This window comes from Homalodisca vitripennis, chromosome 2 (genome assembly GCF_021130785.1).
Source record: "Homalodisca vitripennis isolate AUS2020 chromosome 2, UT_GWSS_2.1, whole genome shotgun sequence".
NCBI classification, from domain to species: Eukaryota; Metazoa; Arthropoda; class Insecta; order Hemiptera; family Cicadellidae; genus Homalodisca; species Homalodisca vitripennis.
In genome coordinates, this window is record NC_060208.1 from 131,066,178 (window position 1) to 131,084,880 (window position 18,703).

The following is an 18,703-nucleotide window of genomic DNA, read 5'->3' on the forward strand; positions in this document are numbered from 1 at the left end:
ATATTTCATATCTGCATGTCATACAAATAATAGTTTAGTAGTCCCATACATGGACTATGTTTTATTCTAGGATTGCAATAATATAGGGTGGACTTTCTCTATTTATAAACATAAACATTTAACCATTAACTTTAAAATGTATAACAAACTGTATTTTTAATTCTCACTATTACATTCATTGCCACCAAAATCACGCTCCTAAATTACTCTAGGCGTATTATTGTTTAGGCTGGCCCAGCACCACTTTGTGTTTTTGCTGTGAATTACTTGTTGTAATTTTAGTCACAACCATCAGACATTAAATGTAGCATAGTTATGCCAAACTTACTTGAGCTATATACGGAACTTTGAATTAACAGCTGCAAACATACCTTAGAACTCCATTTCACCAATTACCTTTGTACACTTACATGTTTACCAACGGACACCCATTGCATAGTTTTGGACCCAGTTTAAAGAAAATAGCTTTATGGAGTACAATTATCTCCGCAATAATTAAGATCCAATAAAATGGTTTTGAATATACAGTGTGAGTTAAAAGTATGGCTAGACTCTGTTTATCATGTTATGGGTAATGATGGAGGGCTGGAACTCGGGACAACCTTTCTAGGAAATAAAATTAAAATTTTTAGTTACTATTAAAACCTTGCCCATATCCCCAAAATAGAATTTTAAGGTGGGGGACAGCTATACATTTTTAAATGTATAAGCCCATTAAAAATAAACATGTCATTTAATAACACGACGTTTCAAAAGTCTCTGTGTTCATCTCTAATCATGATTAAGGAAAATTATAATAATTTTTTAAAACCGATATTTAGGGCCCCATTAGTCAATTCATCAATTAGATATATGGTTCAATTTGGATTATAGCTTATTCCAGACTAGTTGTGTACATAGACTGGTCCTATCATTCATTAGCATTCCATTCCCAGTTGTAATATTGAACCTCATAGTTTATACTAGTTAACCTAGTGAACTAAAAAGGTATTGAAGAACACTTTGATAACATTGGATAACATAGGCTAGAGCAGAAGAAGGTTTATTCTCCTATAAGCTATAAGGTTTGTGGCTACCTGTCTTTTAGTTTTCTAGGCAAATTTTTTAAGTATATACACGTATTTGTTTGCTGTACTTTTAGTAAGTACGTTATGTTATCCATCTGACATTGGAGTAACTCATTCCCCTAAAATATAACATCTGCAATCGCTCAAAGTTTATGTCGTGGTAATCACATTCTAGACGGACACAACTCCCTAAAATTATAATTGTTTTTTTAGCTTTTTGTATATTTTTAAATACCTAAGTGAGTTAGAAATACTTCCCTATATATGTAGGTAAACTGGTGTTTCTCAGATGGCAAATAAAAATATATAAACCTTAACCTTAAAATTCTTATGAATTGATAACGTGCAGTGGTATAAAAATAGACAAGCAGAAACGATCACTATAAAAACGTAAACTTCCTTATCATTTTTTGGCGCCGGAAGTAGCCTACATTCCACAATAATGGCGGACACGAGAGTTTCACATATTAAAATTATGTCATAATGGCTATGTGGTAAACTAGTAATTAGTGGGTTGAAACTTTTCAAGGCAATTGTGTGTTGAAATACCAGTTGTAATTAATTAATGCCATAATGTATCACTAATTAGTTTGTTTGTTGAATCAAACCTTGTTAAACAACAGTTATATTAATCCAAAGTAGTTTCAATCTAATAATGTTTAATATGAATGAAGTCATTATAGGTGTGTCTTATAAAAGTGAATACTGAAAATAATTTATCGTCTTACCATAAATTTTAAATTAACTCAATTGTGAGTTTTACTCAAAGCTCAAATTTAATGTTTGAGCTTTAGAAGAACATGTCTTTAAGTTGAAAATGTTATACCAAATTGTGTCCAGCAACATCCAGTTATATTGTTTATTATTACTCGTGTTATAGTACATTTTTAGTTTTTAGAATGGATATCAACTACCAGAAGTAACGTCTAAACGGTAAACCATTTGATTTTAGGATTTTAGTGCAGTTATTTGTTTATTTTTTACCGTTTTTGGCTTTGACAAGTAAGCATTGTTGGTTCTAAATCTTGGATAAATTCAAGTTTTAATTTTATTTTCCTATGATTTATGCAATTATTTATTTATATTTACAGATAATAGCAATTAATAAGAAGGTGCACTTTTCATTTTATAATATTTATTATATTCTATGAATTAAAATAATATTTTCTACTTCATAACAAATATATAATACATCATAAAATCTATAAAAGTAATATTTAAATGGTAATACTACAACTTACCTGTAAGCGCATGTCCTTGTGAGATTAGATTATCCATAACATCAGATAATTACTACTTGTACTTTCTATATTGACGTGTTGTGTTCATTTATACAAAATTTTATCTAAGGAATTTAAAAGTTTCCTAGTTTAGTCAAACATGTGGAAATGGAGATACTTTTTTAACCTTACTTTTTATATTTATTTCACATATAATAAACTTTTTAATTGTGTTAATTAGGAGATAGATTTGAGCACAATGTTTTAAGGTTGGTCCCTAGTTAATTTGTAAAAACAAGAATCTTATGTCAGAGATATTATAATGTTTTCCGATCGTAAATATGTAATTTTGGAATGTACTTAGTCTTTGGAACATGAGTTAAATATAGGAAGAATGTGCTTCACATATCACACTCGAAGTTTATATAATATGATTGAATGTTTTCAGTTCACGGATTAAAGCTCTCAGGAATTAATAGAGCGATTGCAAATGCATGATGCAAAGGACAAACTTTACTCAAAGGATTTCATAATATCATATTACAGACGAATTCCACAAACAATGCACATACATTGATTTAGATCAAAGCCAGCATATAAAGGAATGTTGAATACAGAATGCTCATACCTGAGATGTTGCAATATGGCAGTTGTGTTCAAGAAGAACATTCCTCGCTACCCAACCGTTCAAATAAGGATGTACCTGTAAAGGATTTCACATTATATTGTAATATCTAATTAGATGCAAATATGTGCTGTTACAACTTTCAATGAAGGGAAAAAGTTAGAAAATTATATCAAAATAATGTTGAAATGAAAAGTTTTATTCATTTATTGTGCGGAATCTGAATATATTTAACAAACTATATAAAAATTCATTTTACGGTAAATATATGCTCTTTCAAATTTGAAAAGCAAGGAATAAAAGCATTTATTTTAGTTAATATTGCGTTAATACATTTAATATGTTCATTCATTTCACGCAATTTTCTGTTTTATAAATAGCTCATTATTTACTTATAAAAAAATTATATTATTAAAGTTTTTGAAAAAGGTTCTGTGCATACTTGCTCTAGTTAGTGTAGCAATGTTCATAGCTTAGCGTTTTTGAAAACAAATCTCAATATCTATTTTAGTAATATTCTGGCTACCGAGTTCTTATATGAAAGGTTAGATTTCTATAAAAACATGAAAAACATTACTGTGGTGTAATCTGAAGTGATGGCCGAATGCACAAGCATCTTAATGTCCTCACATTTTTAATTAATCTTTTTTCAGTGTTTAATAATGCAATAGCATTGTGCTGTAAACAGAAATATTCAGATCGAGAAAGATAATAATTTTCTTCAAAGCCTTCCTATTCATCCATATATTTTTGTCCAATCATTTATTAAACTAGCTTAGCTAACCACTTATCTGCAGAATGGTTTGTTGATATTTTCAATTTATCTCGGAATCTAAGTGAACCGCAGCCTACTTTACCAGAATTCATGTACCAGAATTAAGGATCTACTAGTATATCAATCAATGGATTACCCTAAAGAATATACTAATGAACTTCACCGTTTTTGGGTCATTGACTTTGACAAGTAAGCATTATTTGTTCTAAATCTGGGATAAAATTAACTATTGTTATTAACTGTGTCTTCCTACGTTTTATGTTTGTAAGTGCGATACATCTTGAGAATGCAATTTTGGGTAGTTATAGAACTGGAGTGTACAACTACTACAATGAGGCTCCCAAAGAGAAATCGTTGACACTTCGTGAGCCTTTTTCAGTAAAAATAACAGTAAACAGAGATCAGTAACTTTCGTTTGGTTGGTTCTTATTAGCTTATTTAATTATTTCTGATTAAATTAGTTTCGTCAGACCGATATATAGTTCAAGGTTATCTTAAGAGAATCTCTCAGCTGGCCTAAGTTATTTAGTTTCTGCTGCATATTTTTTGTGAACATGTTCACTAAAACAAAATTTTAAGAGGATGGGCCCTGGCACTTACAATAATGACCACTGTTGAATTTAAAAGTACACATACACTTGGGAGGGATTGATCCCAAACAGTTACTGCAGCTCTGGTAACTATATTACTAAACTACAGAAAATCAAATAATTCTCTCGGAAAAATATAATCGTAATTTATCTATAGAGCTAATGAGTTTGACTAAAACTTTCCAAATACTCCGCGCACTGAATCGATATATCTTGCACGGAGAGTTGATGACGGTATTAATATCCATGTCCTACTTCTAGGACAAGACTAATCATAATGTTTCAGTTAATTGAAATGTAACAATAGATCAAAATTTCTGAGTGAAAATGATGCACAGGCCATGCCTTTTTAAAATACCATATCGGTTTATGGATTATACAAGATTAAAACGGATAAATCATTAAAATATACTCATACGTAGGCATATTTGAACTTATCTTCAGTTAGACTAATCATACTGTAGTCACAATTAAAATATAAAACGCTTAAATTTAATCGGACCTCATCTCAAATTCTACAAAGTATTCTAAAAAAGCCAGCAGGAGCAAAACTGATCAATATTGTTTTCGCGTTTCTTCTACCTCCTACTACTTTTAAGTTCTTTCAAACTATTATTACAGTCATCATTTTTATATTATTTAATTATTTACTCAATTTAGTCGTTGAATAATTCTAGATTGAAATTGAAACAGGAATCTGAGTCTACTTCATAGTGACACAATGAATTGCTATGTTTAAAGAAATATGTAACCCAGGAAACACAAAATGCATCACGTAGCAGAAATTTTTACGAGGAGATAAAGGATTCCGGAAACCTCATCGTTTGCTTTACGGCCTACTGGGAGCCAACCGCTGACACAGAATTAAGCAGGACTAGATATCTTTTACGGAACCTGCAACGATATGTCATAAAATATATTTTTCCTTAAGCCGTTTGAACATTTTCACTGTTTATTTGCCATTAAAAGATTTTCGTGTTCCAATAACTTGTACTGGTTTACTAGTATTTTAGACAAAATTTATCATAATTCAGTGGAAAATGCATCTAATTTATTTTTATTATCTATCCTTTTTGTTACCAATCCTCTACTAAAGTGCTATAAAAATTAAACATTTAAAACAAAATGTAAATATTCTAGACAACTTTTGATAACGTTGTATAATGTATTTCAGACATTTATTATAATTAATTAAAACCAAATAGAGGATCCACTTCAGTTTAGTGTATCAAATGAACTTATTTAGGTATTCAGGATATTTGACATTAATTAGGGATCTGATGATGGAATTTGTATGAAAAGTTAATTAGATGCCGATTAGTAATTAATTAAAGCACGTATCTGTGTTACAATCAGTGTTCGCTTTTGAGAAATAATTGGCTCTTTACACACAATCAGTTTCAGTATTTTGCAGCTTTATCAAAACATAGGGAACCGATGCAGAGGCTCTTTATCATATAGTTTAATATTCCAATTACTAATATTTTGATTTATGATTCCAATTTCCTGCAAACGAACTTTGTAGATATAAATAATAAACGAGTAGAAAATAATGTATAAAAGTTAAAAACGTTAGAAAGAAATAATAAGGAAAAACTACATACAACTGATTATATTCATGCTATTTTGGTCAAAGACAATCTTTTGCAAATATACTAAAAGAGCAGTTAGATTATTTTCTTATTTTTGTAATATTATTATCATTTCATGAATTTAATACTTTTTAAAAGGTTGTCACTTATTATGACTGAGTTTAAATTTAAATATTGTTAAGTATAATTTAAGGGTTTCGATTTTACATACTGCAATATATTTGAACATTCATTAGGACACGTAGTTTAAACGTATCCTTATAAAGAGTTGAAATTAAATCCTTATTTCCACTATTAATGTTTGAGCGTGACAATTTTTTTACCTATTAATAAACTTTACCTTCTCGTTTTAAAATTAGGGAATGTTTTTTAATTATTGATAGGACCCGATAACATTATCATGTGTAATTTAAAACTGTAGAGCATACAAGGTTTGCTTTACCACGACATACAAAGGTTATACAAAAATATTTATCGTGAGGTAATTCTGTGTGGGTAGCTGTAAATCAGTCAACTGGTAGAGATAACACCAGAGGTCAGTCGTAAATACCACGTGATGTTTATGGCTTTCATATAACACACACAGATAAGGAAGAGCTCCCTGTGTTTTATTTTTTATGATAAAACAGGTGATGCTACACAAATTATGAAGCATTCAGCGTAATAAATACAAATGATTGTTAAACTAACAGTATTGGAATTAACTATTACTATTACTATAAGGAAAATTACTCTTAGATATTTTTGAACTTACTTCACATTTAAATACATAAATAATTACATTTATGAAGTTTTAAATTTTTGTGAGTATGAGGACAATCTGAGTAATAGAATTACAGTGGTAAATTTTATTTTTTTCATATATAATTTGTAGCAAATGGGTAGTATCATCGAGTTGGAAATTGGAAAAATAATTCATTCATAGTCGAATAATTTCTTTCTTGCTCAGTTTCGTGTTTCGGAAGGATTATATTTAATTTAGTTTTGAGATTAAGAGCTGCTGCCAGCTCCCCGGAGTCGCTGTCAATCTGTATCAATCCTTGCAGCATTAGGAACTTGTAGAAACTCTCAACTACTATTATCCCGGGATCTGTTGAGTTTGGGGTTGGTAGTGGGGTTAAGTTACTCTTCCCAAGTTGCTTCATACGAACGGTTGAAAAGTCAAGACAAAATTTTCAAGTGCAGCTCAACTAAACGTGTTACTGATATTTACAGTTGAAATAAACGTAACTGAATGTTTGAATGTTTTAGGTCTACTTTTACTTAAAACAGAATTATTTTTATTTACAAAAATAAATATACTACATTCGAACACACCACATATTACAAATTTTAAATTAAACGGTATTAGATAGTAGGTTAATGGAATATTAGAGTAATGTAGTCTTGATATATATTTTAAATTAAAACGTATTGTTAAAGCATTATGTTGATATTCGCTTATCAGTGGTTAGTCTCTTGTCGAGCAATTTTCTAAACTACCGTTAGAAAATATATATTTGTATACATTAAAATCTCTTTGGATACTAAAAATAAAATGAGAAAGTTAAAAGTATGATAATAATCTTTGAAAGAATTAGTGCATTTTGTAATACTCGTAATTATTCATATTGATATTTTCTTCCTTATTTTAAGAATGGGTACTCTTAAATTATTTAGTACCTAAATACAAATCTAATTATTATTTTTTTAAATTTTTGTATTTACTTAAATTGTTTTTTACATAATCATGTATTAAGGGTGAAATCTTGGTACATTAGTTGGATTAATTACTAGTTGTTATTATCTGTGTGACAAATATTTGTAAAATACTTGAATCTTGAGAAATAACTATAACAGTGTCTAAATGTTATATCATATTTTGAATTTAAATGAACACATATACACATATTTACAAATATATACATACAATTCAAATCATTAAATATAATGAAATCTAACATTCTTAGGATCCTTAGCACATGAATAATACGATTTGGAGCTGGATGACGTCACAGAGCAGGGTGTATGTCCCTGCAAGTGCAAAATAGCAATCAATTTTCACGTAACTGCAATTAATTTTAAAATAACTGTATATTATGGTGTTGAAAATAGAGCTATACAGTATTTAGCGCTATTTAGGATGCGAGAGAAATATATTACATCGTATTATATAAAAGTAAAATTACTTATTCTAAAATCATATTTTTAATATGGCATAACTTTAAATGATATCCTTTGCCAGTTTATAGTATTGTTCCCTTTATGAACGACATATACTAAAACATTTTATTTGTGGACTAACAATTTACCTTCCTCCATACATTGAAAGTTGTTATTTATTGAGCAAAACTATTACTAGAATCGTGCATACGATAGGGTGATTCATAATACTTTTGGCCTTACTACGAAGAAAGATTTTTAAACAAAACTACCAACAAATAAAGAAAATGGTTTCTACTATAAATAGAGCAGAGCTGCATCTTGATTAGTTAAGGCTTGACCAATATAACCCGACATGTTCTTTTCTTTACCAGAGGCTGCTTTTTTATTTTTATTCATTACATCTTTAACGCTTCTTTTGTTTTCTATTGATATTAATATAAAATTTTTCAAGTCCTTTTCTTCCGTCTAATTCTTTTGCAGGTCTGGTTTGCTAACTGTCTTCCGCTATCGCTGATTATTCTGAATTTTGACGTCTTGTATGCGAAATATGTTCTCAAATTATTTTAATTATATGAAACTCTTTTTTCCCCCACTTGAGCTCTCAACCGCGCGATATTTCATATACTATAGGCGTACTGCATACGGTGGATACGTGTCCTTTACTAGTTTCAAACAGTACCGGCTGTTTCAACGGGTTAATTACCTATTTAATAATATGTTTTTTTTTTTTTTAAATTATCCTATCTACATTACCGGTCGTTCCTTGAATTCAAGGAACATGGTCTGGTTTTTGGTGTTATTGTGTTAATTTGGATATAGTTATGAGACATTCTGCTACGTGTTTCGGTTTTTCCAAAGCTTCATTAATGCGGTTTTACTCTACCCATTAATACATGTAATGACTTGTGTAACGTCCACCGCTTTGCATTGCAGTTATATTTGTTTCACACGTAGATTATGGGGGATAGATTATGGCAAGGTTGAGGAATAAGTTATTTCATACTTAATTGCATTAAGTATTGGATATTTTGTTGGTTTCCTGCTGTATAACTTATTTCCTATATAATCTTTTCTAAACTTCTCATAGTTATGTATATATATATATATATATATATATTTATATATATATATATATATATATACTAATTATTACTTATCGTACAACGGAAACTGCCCTCATATTATATACGTGGCGAACCCATAGTTTCAACTTTTGCCCACGTTCCAGAAACATCTTACAAAAATCTTTTAATTTATAACATTGTCTTTACAGATGAGTTTTGTTGAACCTAGTGTCACCCCTTTTCTTAGCACGTAGAAATACTGCAAAAAAAAGATTATTTCATGAATTACACAATGTCGCTAGTTTTTGGCAGTTTATTTTTATAATTACTTATAATACCTCAATAACTTGCATTTAGATTTAGAGGTATTAAAAACGGAATGAAGCACAAACCTTGTATAGGTTAATTACACGTCTGCTATCACTATCTCCATCCAAAGCTCATAGAGTTGTGGTTCTTTTGCTCATACCTTTTTATATGTTTTCTAGATCCGTTTATATACTCTTTCTTATAGAATTTAATTTATTTCACTTCCTTAAGTCTCTGGTCGTTCACTCATTCTCAATTTTTACGGTTCCTTCACAAACTGAATATCATCGCAATTCTGAACGCTTTCCTTATTAAATAAGGATATTTATAAATTGTATAGTCTTGTTCTTTTACACAGTGTGAATAGTTTGAGTTCTCCCTCTTTCAATATTTCGCAGCTTGCTTTAATCTGTGGCACTGGCAAACACTATATTAAAGATTGTCAATAAAAGTATTATCGAATATATTCTGTACCTTGGTTTAACATTAAGTATATAAATTTATTTATTCGTGATATCATCATCCTCTCATATTCTTGTTTATGTTTATTGATTTAAATTCTATTTTCTAGGGTTTTTGTAACCTTATTTTCCGTGAGATATATGATATATAAGTATACTTGGCTTTCATTGTCTTTCCATCCAATTTCATGTTTATATTGCATCATCAGATCACGGTGAGTGACTAGACATATACTATTCATATATTCTTCCTTCTGAAACTATTTTCAAACTGGTTCTCCATCACTTCTTTGATATTTCCTCCATACGACTACGTCCTCAAACGTTCGTAATTTATACATTAAGTTCAGTATTCTGTTTGAATGATTCCCTTAGAGCATTTCTAGCCCTTCTTACTTAACTTCTTTCCCCATCTAATTAAGAGTACCTTGGTGTTGAAAACAGTGGCCTCTTTTTCGTTACCTTTGCTTCTTACTACCCTTCATTCAGACTTTTGTAGATCATGTGTATGATATTTCCCTTGTTAATATACAATTTCCTGTTTTTTATCATTTATTCCTAAAACAGCATTATTACTTTCGCCAAAGATCTACATTTTGCTGAGTCTCTCCTTCTTCTAAATATACAGTACTCTCAGAATTCACTGTCGGTGGACATTCAATGCCTAATATCGTTTTTCTTACGGATATATGTCCTCCTTAGAACTTTCGATTATAGAGAGAGTAATATATAGAGAGAGCAACTGAGAGCGAGAGATAGAGCCGGACAGACATTCAGAATGTAATCTATCATCCGTACATTTCCATTAACAACAACTTCAATAGTAAACATCGCACGATACTAATAGCCTTACTCCGGCTAATTACCGTTGTGTAAATGCCACTCTCAAAGAACAGAGATTAATAATATAATTGATTACTATCTTAGTGGTATATTATACAAAACTACATTTAACGCGATTTTAAAGATTATTTTTGGAGATTATCATAGAATGATGTAACCATAGTTTTATTTCAAATATAGGGAATAGGATGTTTACACAATTTTTACCATCCCGAAACGAGAACAATTTTGATATTTTTCAATAAGTCATGTATGATGTGCTAAAGTTATTTAAAAATAAATTACATTGATATACAGCACAGGAAAACAAACTTTTTGCAGTACGCTACAAACATGTTAGTTGCTTGTAACTAGACAGCAATAAACAGATACAAGTTAAATTTACCACTAAAAGATCACTGATATAAAACTACAAAAGTAATCAAAGATCTAATAATGAAAGACGTAATTATGATGACTGATAACATTCAATTATCATCGATATATATGAAGGATTTCGATAGGATATACATCTATGGAGTAAGGATTTAAATTACGCAAGCAAAACATTTAGGATAAACCTAATACCAAAATAAATAACATAATGGCTAATCCGGTTTAGTAATATGGACAGAATGGTAACATATACTAGAGTAATAGAAACAAATAAAATAAAAAATATGAATATATTTGGATATGTAATATCTACAACTATAAATAGAATGTATATTTCGAAATAGATGAGATTCGATCTGCTTCTTACACATTTGCACGGAATGCTTTTAAATTAGCCTACGTATTAATTATTGCCTTCCCCCCCCCCCCCTCTCTCTCTCTCTCTCTCTCTCTCTCTCTCTCTCTCTCTCTCTCTCCCTCTCTTAAGAAACATAAACACTACCAAAGGCAAAATCATTCAACAATATATATGCAATTACAGTTTTACAGTTATAGATAATGAGGATAGCATACTTGTTGAGGGAAGATGGTTTGGATATGCTTAAACATATCACAGAGCATTATACCATATCAAACCGTTTTCATGAAGTTTATTGTTCTAAAACCAAATACAAAAAGATAAAATTTCTTTAAAATCTAGTAAATATAGAATAAATCACATGTTCTACACTTGGATCAAGGGTAATAACTTATCTAATGCAGTAGATTATTATAAGTGCGTTTACAACTGAACTCAAAACAACAGCAACTGGTCGGTGGCACTAAAACCCGTAAGAAACTAAGCATATATATATATATATATATATATATATATATATATATATATATATATATATATATATATATATATATGCTTAAACATATCACAGAGCATTATACCATATCAAACCGTTTTCATGAAGTTTATTGTTCTAAAACCAAATACAAAAAGATAAAATTTCTTTAAAATCTAGTAAATATAGAATAAATCACATGTTCTACACTTGGATCAAGGGTAATAACTTATCTAATGCAGTAGATTATTATAAGTGCGTTTACAACTGAACTCAAAACAACAGCAACTGGTCGGTGGCACTAAAACCCCGTAAGAAACTAAGCATATATATATAATATATATATATATATATATATATATATACAGGGGTGTATATTATGTCTGGAAACACCCAAATATATCCTTTAATAATTTAAAATATAAATTTGAAAACTCTTACAATCGTGAAAGAGATTGGGCATCTACTTTTTGGAACAATGTTTTGTTTTGTCACACCAACGGGGGACGTCCTGCCGAGGGTATCGTGAATATTCTTAATGGAAGCCTATACCTTGTGATACATAATTTTAAAGGTAATAGCTTACTGAATTGAATGCCACAAACCGCATCTCAAAGGAATTATTCTATCAGAAAATAGAGCATTTTTAGTATTGAAAATTTACTGATGTTCAACAATGTAATTTTAACATGGTTCTTGCCACAAAATGTGTTACACTAATTTTTTATCATTTTTTAAATGTTCAATTAAAATAAAATAAACAATTTATTTTTAAGCTTGGTTTCATTAGTACAAATGTACCAGTTTTTATTACAATGAATAAAACTTATGAGTCACTTTCTCTGATTACTTATGAATCTGTACTTGGTGTTTTCCAGTCAGCAGGAAGGTTTAAAGAGACAAAGGTCACTAGCCTATGAGAAACATTATTGTGTTATTAATCATCTGGTCTACAGGTTTCAGTTTGTTGAGCATGGAGCTTTAACTAGACAGGTCTAAGCTTGGGAATTACAAATGGACAAAGGTCATATCATTCCTGTCGAGTTAATCAGTGTCTCTGAAGCATTGCTGTCAACAAGTTTATCTAATTACAGTAGTTCAGTTTTTATTTGGCATTTTAATGGAATTGTCTGAAAGAGAAACGAATTTACTCTGTTGATGATGCGAGGATATAGCGATCGTCAAAGATCTTATCGGGAAGTTTGTAATTTGTTTAATGACACTTTCCCAGAAAGGAATCCCATAAGTGTTTCAACAATATCAAAAACTATTGAGCGTTTTTAAATGACAGGGATGTGTACGTAATCGGCCAAAGTCGGGTAGGATACAATCTGCAAACAGATGAAGAACATGCACTAGATGTTTTGCAAACATTTATTGAAGACCCACATACATCGCTCAGAAAAGCTGCACAGCAACATGATATGCACCCTATGTCTGTGAGTAAGATTTTGAAAATTAATAAATACAAACCATTTAAAGTTCATTTAGTCCAACAGTTAAGTGAGGATGATTACGACAGAAGAGTTGAGTTTTGTGAACTTGTGATGCGCAAATGTGATGACAATAGAGATTTTCTGACCAACATACTATTTTTCTGATGAGGCAACTTTTTTCCTAAATGGCAATGTTAACAGGCACAATTGCCGTTACTGGGCTAGTGAAAACCCACATTGGATTACTGAGTCCCCATTCACAGCAACCACAAAACTGAACGTATGGTGTGGAATTTTTAGGTAACAAAATTGTTGGGACCCTTTTTCATCAATGGAAATTTAAATGCCGAACTTTACTACAATATGCTCCAAAATTAAATAATCCCAGCTATTCAAATTGCATCAGGAGAATACTTTGATAATGTATGGTTTCAGCAGGATGGTGCTCCACCCCATTATGGGAGACAGGTAAGAGAGTATTTGGATTTAAGGTTTCCTCATAAATGGATTGGCCGAAGAGGAGAAATCGAATGGCCTCCAAGATCTCCGGATTTGTCACCAATCGATTATTTCCTATGGGGTCATTTAAAATCCAATGTTTATAGAAGAAAGCCTCATAATTTGGAAGACCTAAGAAACAGGATTAATAGAGGAGATTGCTTTGATAACTGAAGAAATGTTAGGCAACTCTGTCGAATCATTTTACACAAGATTGGCTCATTGTCAAACCGTAGAAGGAACACAGTTCGAACAATTGCTTTGACACCAAATGCAGGTAAAACGTTTGTTGTAAGGACTTTTCTAACAGCATACATTATTTTTTATTTGTAAATAAGAAATCAATAACATAAGTATTTCCATAATTGTACTGTAATAAAAACTGGCAAATTTGTGCTAATAGAACCAGCTTAAAATGAAATTTTTGTTTTATTTAATTGAACATTTAAAAAAAATGCTAAAAATTAGTGTAACACATTTTGTGGCAAGAACCATGTTAAAATTACATTGTTGAACATCAGTAAATTTTCAATACTAAAAATGCTCTATTTTCTGATAGAATAATTCCTTTGAGATGCGGTTTTGTGGCATTCAATTCAGTAAGCTATTACCTTTAAAAATTATGTATCACAAGGTATAGGCTTCCATTAAGAATATTCACGATACCCTCGGCAGGACGTCCCCCGTTGGTGTGAAATAACAAAACATTGTTCCAAAAAGTAGATGCCCCAATCTCTATCACGATTGTAAGAGGTTTCAAATTTATATTTAAATTATTAAAGGATATATTTGGGTGTTTTCCAGACATAATATACACCCTGTATATATATATATGCTTAGTTATATATATATGCGAAACATAACATACTTATAAAACATAAGTAATATCTACATCATGTTTCAATTGTTCATCACTGTAGTAAACTGAAAAAGGTAGTTCTTGTCATTGATTATGTCATGTTACTGATTATTTTGTTCGTTATATATATGGCACAAGCCTTTTAAGGCAATAAAAAGACGACACAATTATTGTGACAAGCTGTAGATGTAATCAGAGAAATGTGATGCCATCAAAGGCGTCTAGAAAAGTGTCGGAAATGTCTACTTCCGATTCTGAATTATTATAAGGCTTCATCATATTACATCATAAATGCTTTCACAGGTAATACTAATACGAATTTAGTATTCCTGCATCCTGTCCTAAAATATTTTAAATGGTTCTGAACTTTTTTGAGCTGTTCAGTCAAATATTATGGAATTTTAAAAAAACACTTGTGTATTTCATTTGTACTTAAAAAAATTATTTCTCTCTTAGACTTCAGCACCTCAAAACATTGCTCTTTAACCTTGAAGTTCAATTATTCTAAAGTGGATCAGAAGACTGCAATATCTTCCGGTGACCTTCATTTATTTTCAGGAGATTTTATTAAGCCATTTAAAAAAATGCGTATAATTTCCCAGGTGCTCAATGGAAAATTGTTTGAAAAACCGTAGGTAAATGGTATTTAGATACATGAAAACCAAGAAAAATACCATAGTTCGTTACCAAACTGTGAAAAATAGATCCCAAAATATTCTAATAAATACTATAAAGTATAATCTTAATTAATACTAGATGAACCCCCTTTGTAGGCAAAGAAACATCGAAATATGTTTAACTGGCATTTTGAGCCATAGTTAATGTAGAAATAATGAAGAAAATTCTGTATTGAGTTACAAATTACGTAAATATGTGAAAAAACTTTACAACAAAAATATTTATGTAATGTAAATTTTCACTGAAGCATAGATTTTTTTAACGCGAGTTTCGTCCTGCACTTCTGAGAATGTTTTGAGGTCTGCGAGAAACACTGTTGTAACTTAATTTACAGTGGCTAATTACTTTGGAGCCTGTTAGTGTTGCGCGTAAAAGAAGTTTGAAGGCTTTGAGAAGTTTTAATGAAGCTCAATGTTCAAGTTCAAGTTCAAGAGTATAAACATTGCTCCTGATTATAAGGAAAACATAAATATTGGATTTTGTAATCCTAAGTTAACTGTAAATCATGGAAATGTTTTTAAATAACATGTACATTTATCACATATTCTCAAAAACCAGTTAAATGAAAAATCAGTACAAAAAAGGCAATTTTTGTGAATTTCAGGAAAATACCAATATTTGTTTTATAAAAATGTCTTAATAATAAATTTTTTTATATATAAAATCTCAATTCTATAGTTACTATGGCTATATTTACTATACTATTTTGGTTAATTAATAAAATTTGAAATAATGTCATACATACGATACAAATTCGATTGTATGAAGTGTTTACAGGAGTAATTGTAGAACCAGAACATATAATAATTACAACAAAAAATTTTTTTAGATTATATTGTCACTTCGTAATACTCTTTTAACAATATTTTTACACAAATAGGTCATACGTGTTATAATGTGTGGGAATAAAGTTCTAGTTGAATGTAATTAAATACGAACCTGTTGAGTCAGTTTCTGTTTCAAAAAACGAGCATTTATTACATTTTCCGTTATATAATAAACCTTTAATTTTCAGATTTGTAACAATTATCATATATCAGAGTTTGTTATGCATGTCAATATTAAATTATCAGGTCAATTAAGTAATTATAAAACTAATTTTAATTTATATTTTGTAATATTCTATAGATATGCTTTGTTTTCAAACGCCAGATATAACAACCTGTTATCCAACAATCGGGAATAACATTCTCTTGCTTGAAAAATAAATTTAAACTGTACTCTTGCATTTGCTGTTTGTGTCTGAGAACCAATTTTAAACCAAGCAAACGAAAGACAACCACGAGTGACAAGATCTCTAAAGTACGGCAGCTTTAGTGTGACTTCAGTCGTGACAACGTCAGTCAAGAGTCTCACTTTCATTGCTCTTTGTGTTCAAGTCGTGCTTGATAGTGGTTTCTTTCTCTGAAAGAAAGCCTGCTGTTTATTGTATACCACGAATTCTTTTTCTCCAAGCTGTTACAATCTATCTGTGAATTTAATCCACAAGCGTGACATTTCCAATGCCAATATATAACGAACTAAGAATCCGATTGATAAAATCTTGAAAAAATAGCTATGGACTTCATTAAAACTGCATGTAAAGTAAAATCTATAGATGAAATATTTATCGTTAAAATATCATGCGGATAGTTGAGTTACGTAAAAGCTAAGTAAATCTTATATAGGTACATATCCATCTACAAATACTAACCTTTGTTTATGTAATGTTATGTAGATTTGTAAATCTATAAAAGAACATTCTTTTTTGGCATATCCAGCCGAAACAAAGGCAAATAGACAAACTAATAGGGACAAGGGACATCCGTATAGAACCATTAGTGATAGCAAAACACATATTTCATTTCTAGCGAAATTAAATTTTACTCTGAGTTACAGACTTTTATAACGTTAAAAACATCCTTTGAAGGAACTAGTACCATCTTGTAACTTTATCGTGTAAATGTACAAACAAACCGATACAACCAAGTATCAAAGTACTCGACAGAACGTAACGTCTTAATGTCCCACTAACTAATCCAACAAAGTAACTGTATTGCATGTGCTAGTAAGTTAATGTTAAAACACTTTATTATTATATTTAGTTTGTTTACAAAGTTTTTGATGAACAATGTTTTTGCTGCTTTCATGGTTACTCATAAAACCGCATTAAAATGCTCACTAACACTCATGCATATCCCATATTGCGACATACACTACCAACAACCTCAATGTTGCATACATAAACTATGAGATTAATGGAAGTCTGTAGGTCAGTTAGTTCTTCATATATCGTGCAGACCAAAAGGCAGAAAACAAATTTTTCCAGCCCTCTTGAATGATGATATGCTAACCCTCAGTCAGCAAAAAATAACTCAGCCAACGCTAAGGCGCACAGTCAGCAATAATAACCACAATAGACTTCAGTAACAATATCGAACAGATAATAAATCAGACTGGCGGTAGAGATAACCATCAACCACTGCCATAAATACTCGTACCTGCTGATGTACGGCTTATGATACAACAGCTATCATTTATGGTGTCTCTTGTGGTGGAATGTAATATTGTTTTACAGTTTATAGTTTGTTTATTGTTTCCTTGTGTAAAAGAAAACAAAGGATAGATATTTTGGATTGTTCCTACTGTGTTTATGTTTATAAGTTAATGTAACATACATTACAGCTGTGTATAACATACCTGTTATATTTGCACTGGGTTATATAAATGTTATACTTTAAACAATATTTTCATTTTCAAGTCCTTACTCATTTCAAAGAAGATACACGATGCTATCAATGTACTTTACAAGCATAATAAAATAACAACCTGTTCCAAGTAACTCATTCTTTTAAGCCATACCGATGTACTTTCCTTATGTTAGTAACTGATATGGCCACCGAGTAGGTTATTTTTCTCGTAAGGGATTTAAGAAACACTTTTTTATAAATACCTATAAAGATTTGTTTCATTGATAAAATGGTTTTTTCATAACAACAAAAAAACAACACGTGTTTTGTGTTTTTATGTTCAGTTATAATTTAGAATTAAGTGGCCTAATTTGTTTAACAAATCAATGGTTCTGTTGCAGGTTAATCTAATTTCTATATTTTCTTAAGGACACTGGTTTATAGGTTACTCATTTCAAGCTAGTTGTTATATTCGTATCTCATTAAACAAAATTGCTAAAACTTTCGTAACAACACTCATTATTTTAATTAATAAAAGTAACACTTATTACTTGTCAATTTTAAAATTTAACTTAGACTTCTTTCGATACCTTAAATGAAGTTACCTTCTTTAGATACGGGAAGCTACATTTGTCTCGTAACATGGCACAAACTGAAAAAAAAA

At 30.3% G+C, this 18,703-nt stretch overlaps 1 protein-coding gene across 1 annotated transcript in view; it reads right to left on the minus strand.

Moving 5' to 3' along the window:
• Positions 1–2,909: 2,909 nt before the first annotated feature.
• The window catches only part of LOC124355808 (Down syndrome cell adhesion molecule-like protein Dscam2), a 48,074-nt gene continuing 32,280 nt past the window's right edge, over positions 2,910–18,703 (minus strand). Inside the window, exon 7 of the mRNA XM_046806963.1 lies at positions 2,910–2,990. Within this exon, the coding sequence (XP_046662919.1) occupies positions 2,910–2,990 (81 nt within the window). The remainder of the gene's footprint in view (positions 2,991–18,703) is intronic.